We start from the raw sequence: 17,935 nt of genomic DNA, 5'->3' as shown, positions 1-17,935 counted from the left end.
GCTCTTTTTCCCCTTTAAAAGGCAAGATACTCTGTTCCTGACAACCAAAACTCTGCCTATGCTCTGTGATGATCTATCTCTAAGAAAAAAAAATGTGCCTACTTGCAGAAAGAATAACAGTCTTACAAACTTTATTTCTACTGTTTTTATTTAAATATACTTTCTTGTATTTCAAAGGAAGATAAATAAGATACAAGAAATCAAGATTGCACCTGAGAGCATGGGCTTTCTCTTGGAAGAGTCTGGTTGCCAACAGCCTCCTGCTACAGGCACATCAATGGTGTGGAGCTGTTACTCAAAAAGCACTTGCAGCCTGACAGTCTGGTTTAGTAATGAGCTTTCTTCCAGAAGTCTCATAAAACACCTTAAATACAAAGATATTAGCAAAGCAGTATTTTCAAAAGTTGCACAGAGGATTTATACTAAATTAAAGCTTTTGTATGGAGGATACATAGTAGCAGATAAAGACTGTCAGACCCATAAAAATGAGGTTGCAGATTCTTCTGTTGTTGAAGTAGATGGCTTTCCTTCTTAAAACTGTGTGCAAAATTTGCCATGCATAAGTTAGTTAAGGCACGTTCATGTTGGGATATTACTTGCATGTTAGCTTGATTATCTTCACCTGATCTTGCTCTTGTTGAGGTCTCTTGAGCTGCTGTCAGTGGCTCAAATGACAGTAAAGCACAGCCACTGTAACAAGAGAAAGAGAGGAAAATGGCCCAAGGTTAATTTTAGTGAAAATACCTGTAGCAAGTATGCATGTTCCCATTTCTAGCATAAGGAGGGAAGCCTATTACAGAAGCAATTTTAGACTCTTTCCTGAACTATTTAAATTTAGATCTCATTTAAGTTAGAATTGAGTTGCACATTCCTCATTTAGGTCCAGAAATAAGTTGCGTTCAGGTAATAAGCAAGTCGAACATGTGTAGGAGGGTAGTTTTCTCTTAACCTGGCCCTTTCTACGGGGCACACATGGTGCAGAAAGAAGCAGATGTGGTCAACACCATGAGTCACTACTGACAGAAAAGGCAAGGAAGAAGCCTGCATGCATTATCAGCCAAAATTACTGCCAGTAAGTGAGAAGTGGCATCAGGTTCAAGCAACCTGGCCTGTCTGTTAGCAAATACAATGTGATGTAGGTACTAACTTTTCTTAAGACCGTTTATAAATACACAAGCTATATAAATCCATATATAACCAGCCATTATCAGTCAGAATAGAGCAGGACAGTCTTGACTGTTAACTCCTTCCCCCCAGCCGAAAAAAAAAAAAAAGAAGGTGATAACAAACGTTTTAGAGCTACATGAACTTACATTAATGAGATTCAATTCTATTGTTCCAGTTTTTTCAGTATCCAGTTTTCTAAACATTTCTGTGGTAGGAGAGAGATGACAGACACTAAATAATACAGGAGCTAAATGGAAAGCCTTCCCCTTTGTTATGCTTCAGGATCAAAAAGGAATTTAGTCCCACAGTCTAAAACTTACAATGGTCTACACCCCAAACCAGAAAGTGCCACTCTGAAGTCATTGCATGCTCATGTGTTAAGAATGAGACTGAACATTTCTAATGGTTCAGTCTGAAATATTAACAGTATTTGTCAATCTGTAAGTGGTTAGATTTAAAAAAAAAAAAAAAAAAAAAAAAAAATCAACATTTAGTTGGAAGACTGTCTGGCTCTGGTTCAGCAGCCTGGCCTAAAAGGCTGGTTCCTAGATCTAGGAGGAGCGTGCAGACTGGTTGCCAGATTTATAGCTCAGCCTTCAAGTTGCCTTGGTTCCAGTACAAAGTTTTCTGAATAACTTATCCTGGACTTGAAAACACAAAGCAACAGAATCTGTCTAGTTATTAAGCGTGTACTCACTGAACAACGTTTCCAGCCGAATCAAACACCGCACAAAGTTATCAAAGTCAATGATGAGGTCTTCATCAGCAAAACGAGCCACAATGATTTGATGTAACTGGCAGTTCAATTTGAACCCTAAAAATACAATATCAAGGATTTAAAACAGAAGAAAAAAAATGCAAAAAGCTCCAACCAACAAAAAGCTCCAACCTTATACACTGCCAGAAAGTCAATTAGCTACTTTTGGTTAAAGTCTCAAATTTTAAGAGTATTTACTCCATTTTGGAAACTCCCAACCACCCCTTCCGTACTTGAAGTGATTTCAAGTTGGGGCTAGGTCATGTGTGTTGTTCCTGCTGCGTGTGTTCCCACACCGGTACTCCCATTTCCCAGGGGAAATGGCCAACTGCTCCAGCTCATGGTCCTTCCCTGGGTGATGAGGGCCCCCTCAGACCTGAGCTGAAGCAGCAGCTTTCTGTGGGCAAATGGCTCTCTATTTCCAAAGAGCGTCTAAACCTGGGACAAAAAGAAATGCTGCCGCATTTACATGGTGACAGGAGGGGAACGCTCCAGAGAGGCCAAACGCTGACATTAAGATGGCCCCAGAAGATCAGTGAGTGAATTAGGGATCATATGGCTCTGTGATACTCCCTTCACTCACCGCCATAGATTTGCTTTTCAGTGGTTGCAGGAGCAAACTGACTCTTCTTTTAACGCTCTTGTGAGCGTCACTCCTTGGTCAAGCCACTTCCCTAGGTCACAGCTGGCTTATGCCAAACCCACATAAACCCAGAGAGACTCACTGAAAGACGACAGGATGCTGTTACGAGACCAGATTGTTGCAGTTATTTGTGCGTCTCCAAAAGCCAGTCACTAAAAATAACTGCAAACCTGTCACTCCTTTGAGATGCTTTTAGTGTCCCTGAGTGGCAAGACACTGCTAGACAAAGACGAAAGCCCAGGCTGAGCATCTAGATGAAACGGAGGCCTTCCATCAGGTCTGGGAACACAGGATTTTTCAGCTTCCAAGTGATATACAGGAGACTAGTGAGCATCTATCAACCCAGCTTGAAACTGATATAATCCTAAAAAGAGACAGACCAATATACATACCTGCTGTTTCCAGCGCTCTCCTCATCTCATACGAATTCATGGTACCGGATCGATCCACATCAATTTCCCTGTAAATTTTCTGCAGAACACAAACCCAAAGTCAAAACTTGTCAATAATTTAAGAGTGTGTTTTGGCTTTAGTCAGAAGTCAAACATTTTGAAATGCAGCCTGCACGTTGCTTAGGAGCATTTGCAACGTTGTTGGTCTGAAGGACTCTGTACTTATCCCCAAGTTTGTCTAAATGCAGCTTTAGTAAGTCTTCTTAATGCAGCAGCCCAAGCAGATAAAGACTCTGGAGAATTCCTTGAATGCCTGTGCAAAATGACACCATCGCTACCAAAGCAAGCAGCAAGACCGACCCCAAACTCGCACTGTTAAGTGGGAAGGCTAAACATATTTGGACGCGAGTTAAAATAAAACAGAAACCCTTCCGAGAGCAAGGCAGGAGGAGAGGCAACCTCCCCTTCAGCCGAGCGCCTGAAGGACAAGCAGTCACACCCCTGGGCTCCAAGGGACAAAACCTGGGGGACTAAGGACACAAACGCATCGTGAGCTGAAGCCAGAGTCCCCGCTTTCGGAAGCGTGATTGTACACATTGCAGGAGGCAAATCCGGCCTACAGCCACCTCTACATTTGATTGCATGTTCACCCAAAAAGGCTGCGTCTTACCTGGTATTTCTGAATCTTTGTCCAGAGGGTGTGGAATTCCTTCAGTCCCAGTTTACCACTCCCATCATTCTTGTTTGAGTTAAGGGAACTGCTTTGCAAAGAAGGAAAAGGGTTTCCCCTCCCTGTGCTGGGTTTACTTACATGGGCAGTTGTGACTTAAAAAAAGATAATATTGCAATTAAGAAAAGGATGCAAGTCCTCTCTGAAGGACTCATCCTGTCAAAGACACAACTGTTGTCCAAGAGTTCTTGTCTTTCTAAATCAATAAGGTGACTGATTCATTTAAATCGTGATCATTTCACAAGCTCGCTCTGCTCCTCCTATCTTTTCAACAGATGTATAAAACAGCTGAGATGATGCCGTTTTGTTCTGCATCATTGGTTCAGCACCTGCGGTTATAGGAGCATGAGTCCTAAGTCTGGATTATAAATAGGAAAAGCCACAACCAAGCCTGCTATTTGGAGAACTTAAGTTCTTGCACAAGTGGCTAACAAAAGAACCTGGTCATTGCATTGCTACCCAAAACCACTAAGGAGTCCCTACGGACTACCATATTTTACACCACATTATAGCAGGGCATCGTTCGGTTTTGGTAATTTTCCCTTTTTCTGACTATGCAATTCAACTCCCACTGCACCGAGAAGCTGAACACAACTATTCTTAGACTTGAATCCTTCATCCTATGCCTTTGCCCTTATTCTTAGGAGTAGAAGCTCCTCAAAGCCAGCATAGACTCTGGCTCCTGTAGCTGTTTCCCTCATTTCCTATCATCTGCTAAGTCCTCATGGCTTTACGATGCCCTTACCAACTCCAGCCAGATAACAAAACAGTGAAATGCAGCGTTCAAACTCTATCAGCCAAGGCAATCCACACCATGCTGAGAGCCAGGTGCCTTTTCCCAGCACAAACATCACTTTGTCCCAGGCTAAACCAGAAGATGCAACAGCTGGGAAGACTTCAAAGCAGATCGTCTTGTCTGAACATGGATTTTCCCCGCTGCCTGGGAGAATGCACGTGCCACGGTCAGCAGCAATGGCAAAGGCTACCGTTTTTATTCAGGGGAACCCGGGTAAAACCAGCTTCTCCACCTCAGGAGTCACTAGTACATCAGGATGGACCCGTCACTGCAAAGGCAGCAGCTCATCTACTCTAGCGCAGGCAGAAGAATATCATCTAGGAACAGCCTTAAAGGATACATCTAACAGGTCAACCATTATTTTGCATGTCTCAATACTAAAGCCATCAGATTTAATATCTTGGCCTGTAAAGAAAGAGCAAAAGACAGGATTATCATTGCATGCTGTACCACGGCACCTTCCTAAATCGCTCAGGAGCTCTGTAACCAGTGTATACACCTCAGCCCTTATTTGCTTCTGTGCCATGGGTAGCTTCCTTTGAAGCTGGCAAGAGGACTTTGTCCTCTTGGTGCGGTTTTTTGCTTCTGTGTAACGAGTGCTTAGCGCTCTACTTTGTCTGTGATCTACACCTGCTAGTTACTCAATGGCAGTCCGCTGCCTACTTCAAATCCTCCCCTGGGAATATGCGTCCAGCTGTATCGCTGCTGCAGTCTGGGCCAGATGAGTGGAGTGAGCAGCAGGGCATGCCTGCCTCCTGCTCTGGGAATTATTAATATCATCCGAAGCCTTTGGGCTCTGACAAGTACCTGGCGCAACGCAGACTGTAGAGGATGTGGTGCCTGTAGAGCTGTAGTCGGGATACCTGCATACAGATAACCCTACAGTCCCCTCAAATGCCGGACGGGAAACTGTTACTGTACGTTGCTTAGGTACCTCCTCTGACATAAGCTAAGACTTCTGACAACTCCTTTGCACCCAGCAGAGCGGGAGGCAATGCTCACTTAGAGGTGCGGTCAGTGGGGTCAGGACTCGCCGGCGAGGGAGAGCTTCAGGTGGGACAACACATGTGCAAGAATTACAAGGCTCTTGGCAAAGGGTCAGAAGAGGGTCCTTGTTTTGCACATGAGAGGGATGCAGCACTGAAGCAGGCAAATGGATGCTAATAAGCAGCCCTCTGATTTCCTGATGAAGAGACTTAGGGTGAAAGTTAGCTGTGATGTTTCCCCAAGCAAACAGCCCAGTTAGTCTGGTTTGTAGGTGTGCTACAGAAGCAAGAGACAGAGATAAAGCCTTCCTGCCCTTACTGTCTGCCTGCAAAGACAAGGGTGGACTTTTGTGGACAACATGGACTTCTGACCTATGGAGGTCAGTAGCTTCATGCAAGGGAAGAACATCAAATCAAGCTTGGTAACCAGCAATACACCATTGCTAAGTGGCTGGTGCACACAGATGCACACACAGTCCTGGCTACCTGGCTAAGATTTCACTTTGGAAATTAAAGAGACACTCATTTTTCCAAGCACTTATTTCTCAGGCACTGTTTAACGGAAAGGAAAATAATGCAGAGCCAAGCTCTGAATCACTTCACAGAAAAAGAAGCCCAGAGTTTCAAAGTTTCTCCTCCTCCTCAGAGACATGTCAGACCATTGGCTGGGCTACTGTTTGAATCCTGAGTGGTTCAATACTAAAGTAGCAGCAATACCTTCTCTTGATTATTATCAAGCATCAATAAAATCCGTCCATCTTCCTGGCAGCCCATTCCCAGTAGCAGATGCTGGGACAAAAGGCACCCTGCCAAAGCACATGTCCTGTGAAACCCACCTTAAGCGCAGGCACAGCCCCAGTATTTCCACAGCCCCGTGGAGGAGCAGAGATAGCACGTGGCCATGTGGAGAGCCAAGCCGCAGGTCTGGGGCAGAGCCCAGGGGTTTGATTCTGCCCAGGTCAGCGCTGCGCTCCATGCTCTCACGGCCACGCTGGAAACCTGCCGGTGGCCAACTGAAGCTGCAGGTGGAGGAAGGTACTTACGTTTAGCCATAATTTTATTCAAGATGTTGCGCAGTTCAAAGGCGGAGATCTCTGCATCCTGCGGAAAAGAGGAAAACAGGTTTTTCACTGTGAGCTGCAGACACCATCTCATAAGCAGCCTCTAACCCCTTTGGGTGTGTTGGCCAAGTTCAAACATCCCTTGGAATTCCAGTTTTGCTTGGATGGGAATGCAAGTGGTAAGCTCTCCCCACCACCCGTTCCCAGTAGCACCACCAAGTCCCAGTAGCAGCGCCCTGCCATGTGTGTTAGCAGGCTGGGCTGTGGGCTTTGCCAGAGCCCTTGGGGAGGCAAGAGCAGCCTGGGGAGATGCTCTGCCCCAAGGACAGAATTAGGGGCCTGCAGAGATAACGGTCGAGCCTGCAGTTCAAAGAGAGCAGAGATTGTTTGCCAGGAGCGCTCACAAATCCGTTGTGTAAGCAGATGGGTAACTACACAGATTTTTGCATGCACAATTATGCACATGCTCGAGATCTGACTCAGCACAGGAATTAAACTCCGCGCTGCGGGAGGTGTCTCTCTTACCCACTCACACATGCTACCAGTAAGTCCTTAAAAGAATAAAATACTCACACTTCCTGCTAGCTGTCCAAAAAGTTTTTTAAAGCTGGGTTCAATGTCATCTTCACTGATGTCAGTCTAGAAGAGAGAAATAGAGAATATGGAAAGGAGGAACTTTTCTGCCTGAGAAGGACTTAATGCATTTCCTTGCCCCTAGTAAAACACAATTTAAGTGTCAAAGTTGAAGGTACAGAGTGCTTTTACTTTGATTTTAATCAGCTTTATTTTCAGGGGTGCCTCAAAATGCTGGCATTGCAAACACTGCGAGAATTAAGAACTTTTGCAATGGCTTTTACTAAAAAAAAAAATTTTAAAAAATTCTTTATTTTACATTAAAAAAATCACAACCAAATTCAGAACTTCACTGTTGCTGCTGCTGCTACTACTACTTTTGGACTAGCTGTCTTCATTTAAAGAAAAGAAAGCAAAATGTACGTTCTCATCCTGGGGGGGGGGGGGGGGGGGGGAACCAATCACACAGAGTGGTAGATTCAGTAGTAGGAGAAACATCCCCAGCTCTAGCAAGACTAAACATATGGTGAGCCACTTCTTGCTCAAGAAAACAACATCACATGCAAAAACACCCTAAGGCTAAGGGCTGCACTCCTGCATTCCTGGAGAGCACAAGGAATTTCCAGTTACCTCTGCAGAGTACCTGATCTCCTCTACCTGGCAAGCCCAAACTCACCACTCTGGATAAGGGACAACATGGGTTTCCGTTACTGCTTACGGTGTTTCCATTTGCTGGACATTCAACTATGGATATTGAACATTCCGTTTCCAAAGTGGGACAACAGGTCTTGACAATGCCTATGGAAAAACGCTGCCCCGCACAGGGAACAGAGCACCCCAACCCCCCTTATTTACGACAAAATTATCTCCATTTCAAATATTTAAGTTAAGATATACCTCTTCAAAATTGGCCTCGATTTCATCATCTATAACCCTAGAAAGAGAAAGAAATCAATATTAAAACCAAAACAAACCACTTTTCTGATGCCCTTGCTTCAAGTTTCAGTTGAAGAGGAATTCTTTAAATTATGGGAATAACGATGAACGTTCAAAGCTCAGAGGTTACTGGATTAAATCAACCACAAACACTGCGTACCACCAGCGAAAGCAGTACTTTGCCAGGTAAGGCAACAAGAGTTTCAAAGCACATTACAAATTGTGCAATGTCCCACAGAGCCACAGACAGGATTTTGGATCAGACATAACCCTTTGGATCACTTAGTGCCACTGCCTATGGACCTCAGCCCAGGACAAGGCGCTCAGGTGCAAATCAAACTATCCAGTCACTTTTTTCTTTTTCTTTTTTTCCCTTTAAGGCTCTCACTTTTTGCTGTTTTAAAGTCATTCGGACATGCCAGAGTGGGAAGAGAAGTGTTTCACGCCATCCCCCAGCTGCTGTGGGAGCATCTTGCCTACGGATGCTGCGTAAGCACTGCTAAGCGCCCACCAAAAGCTTAATGTGCCTTCACACAACTGATGCCCCAGTATTCTCATCGCTACAGAAACATGCAACAAAAGATTACAGAACAGTAGAAAGGTTTTTGCTTGCTTTGAATTAGGGAACTCAATATGAAAGATCCCACACCCCTCCCCAAGGCCTTAGCTCAGCTGGTCTTTAAGATGCGACATGTCTCAATTTTTTCCCGGCTTCACAGCTAACGGTGTGGTTTGAGCCAGTTCCATTAAAACCCATTTTAATTTTATCACAGGTATCATTTGGTTGAGCAAGTATCTTGAATTTTTTCCAGCCTGATCGCAAAGGTGTGAGATCAATTGCTGCCATCAGTGTGTTGCCAGACAGCCGAATGCACACGCATTTCTGTCTCCCAAGCGGAGAGCCCAGCCTGCAGCTCTCCGGGGTGTTCCTCTCTCCACAGACCAACCTGTGCTGTGGCACCCAGCTGCCTACTGCCCAGTAACTGAAAATGTCTGCCCAGGTAGTGCTGGTAGTAATAATAATAATAATAGTAATAACAACAACAATAATAATAATTTGTTATATTATACTATATTATTATTATTCCACCATTCCTTCCTGCTAAGTTTACTCAGACTTTCCTCAGTTGCACATGGGGAAATGGGACAAACAAGACCTGCTGGTACCCCATCCATGCAGCACGGGTGCGCATCCCCCCTTCCCGCTCCCTGCAGGAAGTCGATGTACCCCAGCCCTGGGCTGCTCCATCCTTCGACACCTGCGAGAGGGACCAGAAATCACCCGCGTGCCCACACCACTCTTACAAAAAAGCTACGTACGTGGAGTTTGCGTTTTTTTCAGAGAAGACTCGCAGGCAGAAATCCCCATTCTTGTTGGGTTCGAAGGTCGAGGGCACAATGATGTATTCTCCCGCAGGGAGCTTGAACCGGTTCAGCACTTCTCGGAGGTTGATGAAGGTGTTCGATTTTTCTCTTGCTTTGTTGGTCAGGAAAAAGTTTTTGCTCAGATGAATATTTGTCTGGCCAGAAAACTTATGAAAACGAAAGAGAGAAGGAAAAAAACCCCACAGTTTGCAGGTATTTGCATTTACAAATTAAAAATATAATAGATATGACAATTAGTTATGTATGGACAAAAAAAGACATCCATTCAACAGAACCAAAAGAGAGCAGGGGAAGGGGTGGGTGCATCCCACCACAGGACTCCTGACCTGTGGGTGCAACCGTATTTTGCAGATGATCTCAATAAATCATTTGGGTCATGCTTATGTTTTGCAGATAATGAACAGTTTGTGAAAATATTAGGCAAGTTCTTCCACCAACTATTTTTCTTCAAAGCGAGATGGCTTACAACCAATGTCCCTCTGGTCCTCAGAGCTGGTGCCACCAGGGGACTGCAGCTCAGCTCTGCCTCTGAGGTCAGGCTGCCTCAAGGCAGAGAGCCCGCTTATGGAGGCCTCCAAAAATAAAATGAACATTACGCATTATACAAGCATATTTGGACTGCAACATCTTCCAGAATAAGCTCTTCTGCGCAGGGTCTTACAGATGGGCTAGCTCAGCTCTAGAAGCAAACATCAGGAAGGTGCATGGTTCAGAAACCTCCCCCTTCCTGTCCTCACGGATTTTTAAGAATGCAAAACCTGCTGGACCTGCTGCCATGGTGGGAGGTAAAATTCCACCTTTCGGGGGAAAGAAAAGTCACGGGAGTGTAGCTAGAGTCTCTTTTTAATGGAAATCAGATTTTTGGGCCACTAGGGTGAGAGCTGAGCAGCTGACACAGTACTGCTAGAGCACTCAAAAGGTACCCAAGAAATGTAATTAACTGGCAGCAGCACCTCCTTCCTGATGAAACCAAGTTTTACATAGCAGCAGCTGGTTTGAGCGTAGCCTCAGGAGCCACAGGGTGCCCCGGCTGCTTTGCATGCACCCTCACAGGTACAGCAAGCCCCGTCATGAGGTTACCCAGGCATTTTGCTCAACCTCACTTGTTCCTCTGAGGAGCAACAGCTCAGAGGCATCTGCAGCCCTGCCTCCTATTGCATAGGCATCACTGCGTTGCCACCCTTCTCTGATCCCCGGGGCATGCTATTAGCTACCTACAGGTAGAAACAGAGAGAAACCAATAAAAACAGTGTTTAGGGAAATGAAAATAAACACTTCCTTGGAGTATTAGTTGTGTGTCAAACATGAACTCTGTGCAAACCTGCGAAAAGCCACTGTGCTCTGGGGGAACAGGTGGGGTCTGGGCTGGGAGAAGACCCGTGGAAGAGCACCTTTGGTGAGCTTCTGCAGTACAGAGAGCTCTTATCCCAAACCAAGACGCTCTGAAAAGGCAACATGGGCTCAAGGCCCCTTCCAGAATAAATGGCCTCTAACTTGAGACTCTGCACGGTCAATATTGTCCTGCAGTGAAGGAAGATCCTCTGAACCGTTTCTTCCCACAAGCCATTCAGCCCCAACTCTGTGCCTTGGCCACCAATGAATGCTACATACCTCTGGGGGCACCTGCAAGGAGAAAAGGAGAGAGTTATTTGCTTGTTGAATGGCAGGTCCAGGGCTATTTCTTTTCACCGCTCCTTAGCAGGTACATCCACGCTCTTGAAATAAAAAGAAAAAAAGGAGTCAGCTCAAGGGGGAAAGTAAGCGCTGAGCCCATGTCACCCACCGCTGACTGCTGGCTCAGGTCCCGACTCCATCCCGGAGGCAGGTGGGGCTCAGCCGGGGCAGCGCGGGCACCGCTTGGCACAGACGCAGCCAGGCTGGTCGTGGTTTCCTGCTGACCCTCCACCCTGCGGCCCACTGCGATATTTTTTGTAGACTCAGTTTCTCTACTATTTCTTTCCACTTTCACCCTTCCGCCCCTCTGACCTCTCCACCATCAGGAGAGGAGGCAGGGGCTGAGCAAGACAATAATGGAGTTTTCTGTTTCCTTATGGGTTCAGGGGACCTACCTTTGCTTTAAAACTTATTTGTCTACGGGGACCAGATTCTTTGACAAGCTTTTCCAAAGCTGGGATATTGAGAAAGCAAACAGTTGCACATATTGCCTATAGTTACAGATCAACCCGCAGGCAAGACTGTTATTCCTGTTTTCTCTGCCAGTTAACCACTGCTTCTTTGCAGCTCTGAACAAAATGTTCTCCTTAAGGAGTTACTATAGACACATCTCTGACCCTTTTTTCAGCAGAACGAGTTTTACAGGTGTTTTGGCTGGTTCTGCTGCTGGGTTCACACTCCCCAAGCTAGGGCAGCTGTCCCAGCTAGCGTCACATCCCTACCCCGGCTGCTCTCATTCTGCTGCTTTTCACCGCAGCCTGACAAGTGAAGGTCAGACTGGATTTCTGCACTTTTAATTTTTGTTTTTTAAATACTTTTTCTGCTCCTCCAGTTAGAAACACAGAATATTATAGGTGAGAAGCAGCCTCTGTGGGTCATCTGGTCCAACTCCCTAATCAAAGCAAGGCCAATATCAAAGTTAGATGAGGTTGCTCAGGACCTTGTCCATTCTAGGTTTGAATATCTCCAGAAACGCAGATTCCATCATCTCTCCCAGCTTGACGACTGTTTTGGTGGAGGATAATTTTCTGAAGATCTAAGTGGACTTGTCCGTGTTGCAGCTGGTGTCCAACTCAACCCAGCTGAATTCTGATACAAAGCCCAGTCTGAGAATTGCACTACCTCATTTTTAGGGCGAGTTTTCCTTTTCCTCCCATGCACCTGTACTGCCTTACTTGCCTCATAGATCGCAAAGCCAATGGTGTGCATGTCCTCTCCCATCTTCCTCTGCTTCCGCCGGTGCTTCTGAATCAGGCCAATGAGGAAAGTGCAGCCCCTCTCAGGATCATCGGGATCCTCATCTTCTTCCTCCAGCTTGATTAAATACTGTGGATTCGTCCAGAAAGTGTCTGGGAAGCGGATTTATGCAAAGAAAAAAATTTTACTGCTCAGAGGCTGAAAGCAGCCATGCTGATATATACACGTCAGCTAGGACAGATGCGAGACTGATTTCCAAAATCAGCTGTGAGAAGGAAATAATAACACTCCCCCCCCAGCCTCTACAACCACAACTAGACCCTCATCAGGGAGCCACATTTCCCAAACCCTTGCACTTTTTGGACCTCAGTCCTGGATGTCCCAGGCACATCCTCCTCCATAGGCCACCCCAAACCAGCTCCCAGAGAAAGTACAAGTGGACGAGTGTGAAGGGTTTCTCCAACAGAGTGGGGACTGCCCGCTCTTACTTGGGTAATTCCTGCAGCCCCCTGCAGTGGCTCCTCGCCTCCAGTTCCCATCCAGCTTCAGCAGGCTCCACTTCTTGTACCTATCGCTTGCCAGGGTGTCTGGAGTCAGGTTGCAAATCTCCAGGCGGGAGTAATGTCTCAAGAAGTCGTTGAACGCCATCCTGTGGGAGGCAATGCCACAGGCAATGACTCCTTAGGATGGACAACCACCTTGTCTATCCTTCCTCTCTCCCACTGCGATTTAGCACTAGGATTTGGGGTGAATTTCCTCACTCATCTTGGAGAGTGCACTGGGAGAGGTTACTTTGTGTGAAAAAAGCAGAGGAGAAGACATTCCCTTCAGCCTGAATGGAAACCCAGTGGTACTTACCAAAATTCCCCATCTTCGTGCCTCCTGGTCAGCTGCTCTCGCACCTCAGGGTCAACACCACTCCAGTTCGGGCAGCTGAAAGACAACCCCACATCAACTACAGGGTACAGTAAAGGTTAAATCCTAATGTAACTGGTTTGGCACAACGATTTCATTTTCTTACAGCTCCATGCGATTGCACTACTCCACAATATCTAGTTGATAGCAGCTCCAGGGCTCTCAAGCCACAGCAGAATTAAAATACAGGGACCTGGGATATTTGATAACTCACTTCTTAAATATCCAAGGTAAGGATCAGCAACAGAGTTTTATTTGCAGAAAGTGCTAATGCCTTGACTGAGATGGAGCTTTATTTTAGAGAAAGCAAGACCCAGAAGAAATACTGCCCAGCCACAGAAGTAAACTCCAGCTTTCATTGCTAACAACAAAAATGGATTTTTAGAGCCCTTTTAGAAAGGAAGTTTTCAGAAGCTCACCACTGAACCTGGGCTGTTAAAGAAGCAGAAACTACAGAGAGGCTTGTAGGAACCACCAACCAAATGAGTGCATCTTACACCAAGGCACATGTTGGTATGAAGGGCACTGCACGCTGTGACGCTTGTGTGGAAGATGACAGACAGTGGTGGGATGCTTCTTTTAAACAGCTCAGAGCAAACATCACATCCAGATGAGACAGAGAGGGATTTGAGGTAGGGAGGAGACAGGAGACAGCAGAAACAGGATCACACCCCTGCAGTAAAAGCCTACAGGCAATGCACAAGCCATCGACTCACTTGTCATTCCATTTTCCAGTCCACTCCACTTCCCCCCAGGGATTTCGGATTCTGATCAGCTTCTGCACTGTTCCTCGGAAGTTCACCTGGTGGGATCAGAAGTGCATGGAGAGTTACCCAGGGACTCAGCACTGCGTTCCCTTCCACCTTTTCTATGGGAATTAAAGGACATGACAGAGTAAGTATCTCAGTGCTACACAAAGTGTATATACACAAACACGCACTTGTCTGGCCCAAAAGGCAGGAAGTCAAACAGATTTTGAATAAGCTCCACGCACCCGAGCTTGTCCAGAAAAGGTTTTTGTGCAATCAAAGCTCATGATAACCAAAATGCCTGTTTTGTGACGCTAAAAAAGTCACCTCTGATAGGATTTCAAGCAAAGGGAATGTAAAGCTGCTACAGGACTGCCGGAAAGCAAGTACAAGGGGATATTTCTCTAAAGCTGTCATCTATGTATAAACTGCCCTTTCACATTCAAATGCCTTTTTCCGCTCCCTATATATAATCCGACTGCACCTATTAGAAGAGATGGGATGCTCACTCTGGACATGACCCCTTTGACCATACGAATTCCCCACAGCGCAGCAGCGTCAGCCCTGCCACAACAGCACCTCCTCGCACTGCGCCGAGGCTCTGGCTTTTTATCTGCTGATCTCTGTGTGCACAGAGTCCAGGCCAAGCAAAGTTGTACGAGTTTCAGTGGGAACACCCAGTATTTATGGGGAAGACAGGGCACTAATTCGAGGAAGGAGCTGGCGCACCTCTAGAGCCCAAAGCCAAGAAAACTGCAGAGTATCAGCAGCACAGATTCCCGAAATGATGCTTCAGTGCAGAAGATAAACTATCCTTACAAAGCCTGCACATATCTCCAAAGGAAAAGCCTGTTTAAGTCATGCCTGTTCGTGAATTAAGGTCAAAGTCGCTCTTCACTGCTTTTGCGGTGAGAGGAGGACCAAACACACGCACGTAAACCTGCCCGCTGGCAGCGTCCACCTCCATGCAGCATGTCAGCGGCTTTCGACACCTCACTCTGAAGTTTCAAAAATAATTTCAGAAATAATTATCAGTGAAGTGACCGAAAGTCCACTACACATGTGGAAGGACGCCATGATCTGCGACGTTTGTTTTCACTCACTTTACCTTCACCAGTCACCTACTCTCGGGCAGGCACCTTGCGTTCGAACACCGTGCCTGGCCGAAAGGCGCTGTTCGGCAGGCGTTTCAGGGACAATAATTGTTTTTGTTCGTTTTTGCTTGGCACAGGTCTCTCGCACATCTCGGGGTGCATTTAAGGTACAGTGCTGCCTGCTATTGAGAAACGTGTTCAGGGGTCCCACCACCAGCAGAGGCCAGTGTGCCCTCTGCACAGGGCTTCCTGCCACCCCGCTCACTGCAAAATAGCAATGCTTATGGAAAAAAAGGGGTTTGTTTGGTCAAAACCCCAAGAAGTCAAGTTTGCGTTAATCCAAAACACAGCAACTAACTCAGTATTCCTTCAGAAAGAAAGCACTCAAAACCTGACTTGGCAAAACAGGTGTGACTGGAGAATTTGCAACGCTGAAGACGAATTTGTGGCTGCCATGGCCCCGGGCCACGCACAAAGCTGGCTGCATTTCGCCCCTTTGGGGCGGCGCACCTACCTCCTCTGCCCCGGTGACGGAGTACGCGTGTCCCTTCACCAGCTTCTGGGAAGTGACTGCCTCTGTCTCTGCCGCACTGGTGATCTGGAGGAGCAAAGAAAGTTGGTGAGTGTGGCTTCCCGCATGGCAGGGGATCCAACGAGCAAAACTTCCCCTTCTAATGGAGTTTTAGTCTCGCTGGGAGGCTGTAGGGGTGATTTAGCTGCTGCACACAGGCAACGAGAGGGATCTGTGTAACAGAGCGGGGAGAGGGGACGGCAGCATGCGTGGCGGTGCTGGAGCCCCCGGAGCCCATGTTCGGGGCGTGGGGTGCACACCAGAAGCCCTGCACTGCCGCAAAGCTCCCTCCTGGCTCTGAAACGCTTGGTGAGGTGCATCCCCTCTCATCCATCTCCAAACGCTGTACAAAGGGAGTACGCAGGATGAACTCTGCGTCCTCGAGAGACCAGGAGGAACACAGTGGGTGACTGGCCTGAGGCTGCCCAGGTGTCTCCAGGGATCACACCCAGGTCCAGCAAGCCCCAGTGCTTTGCTTCAAGGTCAAAACACCCCCTTCACAGCGGGGTGGGAGGTTCCCCTTCCCTTCCCCAGCACCACCACCCTAGGAGCTGCCACGCAGGGAAGCAAGGGAAAAGGCTGCACTTTGGGTGCCATTCATACCTGGAGGCATATCACCCTCTCGCTTTTTCATGGCCATCACAAGACTTGAGCAGTCTGGCCTATAAACACTGCAGAGAAAAATCACTTCTTGCTAGAAAGTGACTGCTCGACATCTTGCTCTAAAGATGCTTAAACCCCTGTGAAATGTATTCTTGCTGTTGCCTTCCCACCGTTTCAGAAAGCGTGTGATCTTTAAACAAGCATATTTGAAGCTTAAAAAAGAGAGAGGGTGGGATCAAGCAGGCAGGATTCCTGCTGTCAATTAATGCCCTACTACTGCCTGCAATGCACTCTCCATGTAATGCTTAACCTCTGTGTCCCTATTTCTCTGACAGAAGAGGAGATTTTACAGGATTTTTCAAAAGCTACACTCACTAATAATTAGTTTATAATATAGAAAGTGTCAGCACTTACCAAAGGAATATATTTACTTCCTCTCACCCTGACAACATTTGTATCATTCTGGGGCAAAAATCCAGATGTCGGATTCTTATCTAAATGCAAATGAGTAAAACAGGCCTTGAAAGTACTGTGAAGTCGCACGCTGAGATTAACCAAGTACTTTTCCTGCTGTGAAGCTTCCCTCTCCTCTGACTCCAATTTAACTTAAAAAATGGGAGGAAACACTTGAGTTTATATTATGAACAAAGTTCTTGTAAACAGTTTACCTTCCCTTTAGACATAACTAAGATGTAATCTCCTTTGGGAGCAGGGTGATTATCACAATAACCATACTTAGACTCATTTCAGTGAGGCTAAAAGTGATGCTGAATCCTTGCAGGCAGGGACAAAGCTCCTCTTTTCCTTCTGGTGCAGGTTCAGCTTTTGGCGATGTGTTTTCCAATAAAGCCTTTTAAAGGCCTGGCAACAGTCCAAGCCTCCCTGCTTCAAGAACAGAGCCCAGATTTTTTTGGGAACGTTTTGGTACGATTTGTGCGACAAACAGGCTACGGCAAGGATGGAGGTTGCCACCTTTGAGCATCTGACTGCAGAAGCCATTAGCAGCAGCTTTCTGTCCAAACCCACTCTGCCTGTACCAACCTACTGCCAAGTTATGGGCTTTCTTAAGAACAAAGACGTAGATCAGGACCCCTAATGAGTTCTCTGTATGATTTGTTACCATGAACCTATGAAACAGCAAAAGCTCTAGGTCTTGAAGAAAAAAAACAAGGGAGGCAATGAGCTTTTACACGTGAACTAATGAAGTCTACATTTCAACCTGTTCTCAGACATAAACCCCCAAGAAGAGCATGCACCTGTGTCACACTCTTGGGTCACATTCTCCAGGCACAAGATAGAGCAGAGAACCGCAGGCAAAGGGGACCAACATCCTTTGTGCACCTCCTGTGGATGGAGCACAGGTCCATCCCCCAGCTGCCTGCATGCCCAGCGAGAGCCGAGCATCCAGCAATAAGCCCGCTAACTCACGTCAATGGAGCAGCCAAGGAGAGAGCCTTTCTGAAGTGCCTTCTGGATGATTTTGAAGAGGTTGGGTGGTGCCTTCTGCAGCTCATACCATTCTGCAATTCCACCGGTGAAGTCCTCGAAGCCTTCAGTGGTGGTGCCACCAGAGAGAGATTCGTAAGACCCATTCAGCCTGCACGAAAGGGGACACACACACACAACCATCAGGCTCTCTATTTTCCTCTTTCACACACACAACCATCAGGTTCCCTATTCTCCTCTTCTCTTGGAGAGGGACACT

At 46.5% G+C, this 17,935-nt stretch overlaps 1 protein-coding gene across 2 annotated transcripts in view; it reads right to left on the bottom strand.

Annotated features, from left to right (window-relative positions):
* Window positions 1-213: 213 nt before the first annotated feature.
* The window catches only part of LOC104255472 (calpain-2 catalytic subunit), a 28,393-nt gene continuing 10,671 nt past the window's right edge, over window positions 214-17,935 (bottom strand). Inside the window, exons 5-21 of one of the 2 annotated variants that reach the window (XM_059835586.1) lie at window positions 17,659-17,827; window positions 15,571-15,654; window positions 13,930-14,015; window positions 13,157-13,231; window positions 12,787-12,947; window positions 12,281-12,450; window positions 11,039-11,050; window positions 9,362-9,573; window positions 8,003-8,039; window positions 7,106-7,171; window positions 6,515-6,572; window positions 4,826-4,890; window positions 3,630-3,698; window positions 2,960-3,038; window positions 1,865-1,981; window positions 1,314-1,372; window positions 214-690 (exon numbers count right to left, since the gene is read on the bottom strand). In XM_059835586.1, coding sequence (XP_059691569.1) covers window positions 667-690; window positions 1,314-1,372; window positions 1,865-1,981; window positions 2,960-3,038; window positions 3,630-3,698; window positions 4,826-4,890; window positions 6,515-6,572; window positions 7,106-7,171; window positions 8,003-8,039; window positions 9,362-9,573; window positions 11,039-11,050; window positions 12,281-12,450; window positions 12,787-12,947; window positions 13,157-13,231; window positions 13,930-14,015; window positions 15,571-15,654; window positions 17,659-17,827 — 1,543 coding nt within the window. In that variant the 3' untranslated portion in view covers window positions 214-666. Of the gene's footprint in view, window positions 691-1,313; window positions 1,373-1,864; window positions 1,982-2,959; window positions 3,039-3,629; window positions 3,699-4,825; window positions 4,891-6,514; window positions 6,573-7,105; window positions 7,172-8,002; window positions 8,040-9,361; window positions 9,574-11,038; window positions 11,051-12,268; window positions 12,451-12,786; window positions 12,948-13,156; window positions 13,232-13,929; window positions 14,016-15,570; window positions 15,655-17,658; window positions 17,828-17,935 lie in introns of both variants that reach the window. The other variant, XM_059835585.1, reaches the window with a different exon arrangement.

This window comes from Gavia stellata, chromosome 2 (assembly GCF_030936135.1).
Source record: "Gavia stellata isolate bGavSte3 chromosome 2, bGavSte3.hap2, whole genome shotgun sequence".
Taxonomy (NCBI): domain Eukaryota; kingdom Metazoa; phylum Chordata; class Aves; order Gaviiformes; family Gaviidae; genus Gavia; species Gavia stellata.
This window is presented reverse-complemented; position numbering and strand designations above follow the sequence as displayed.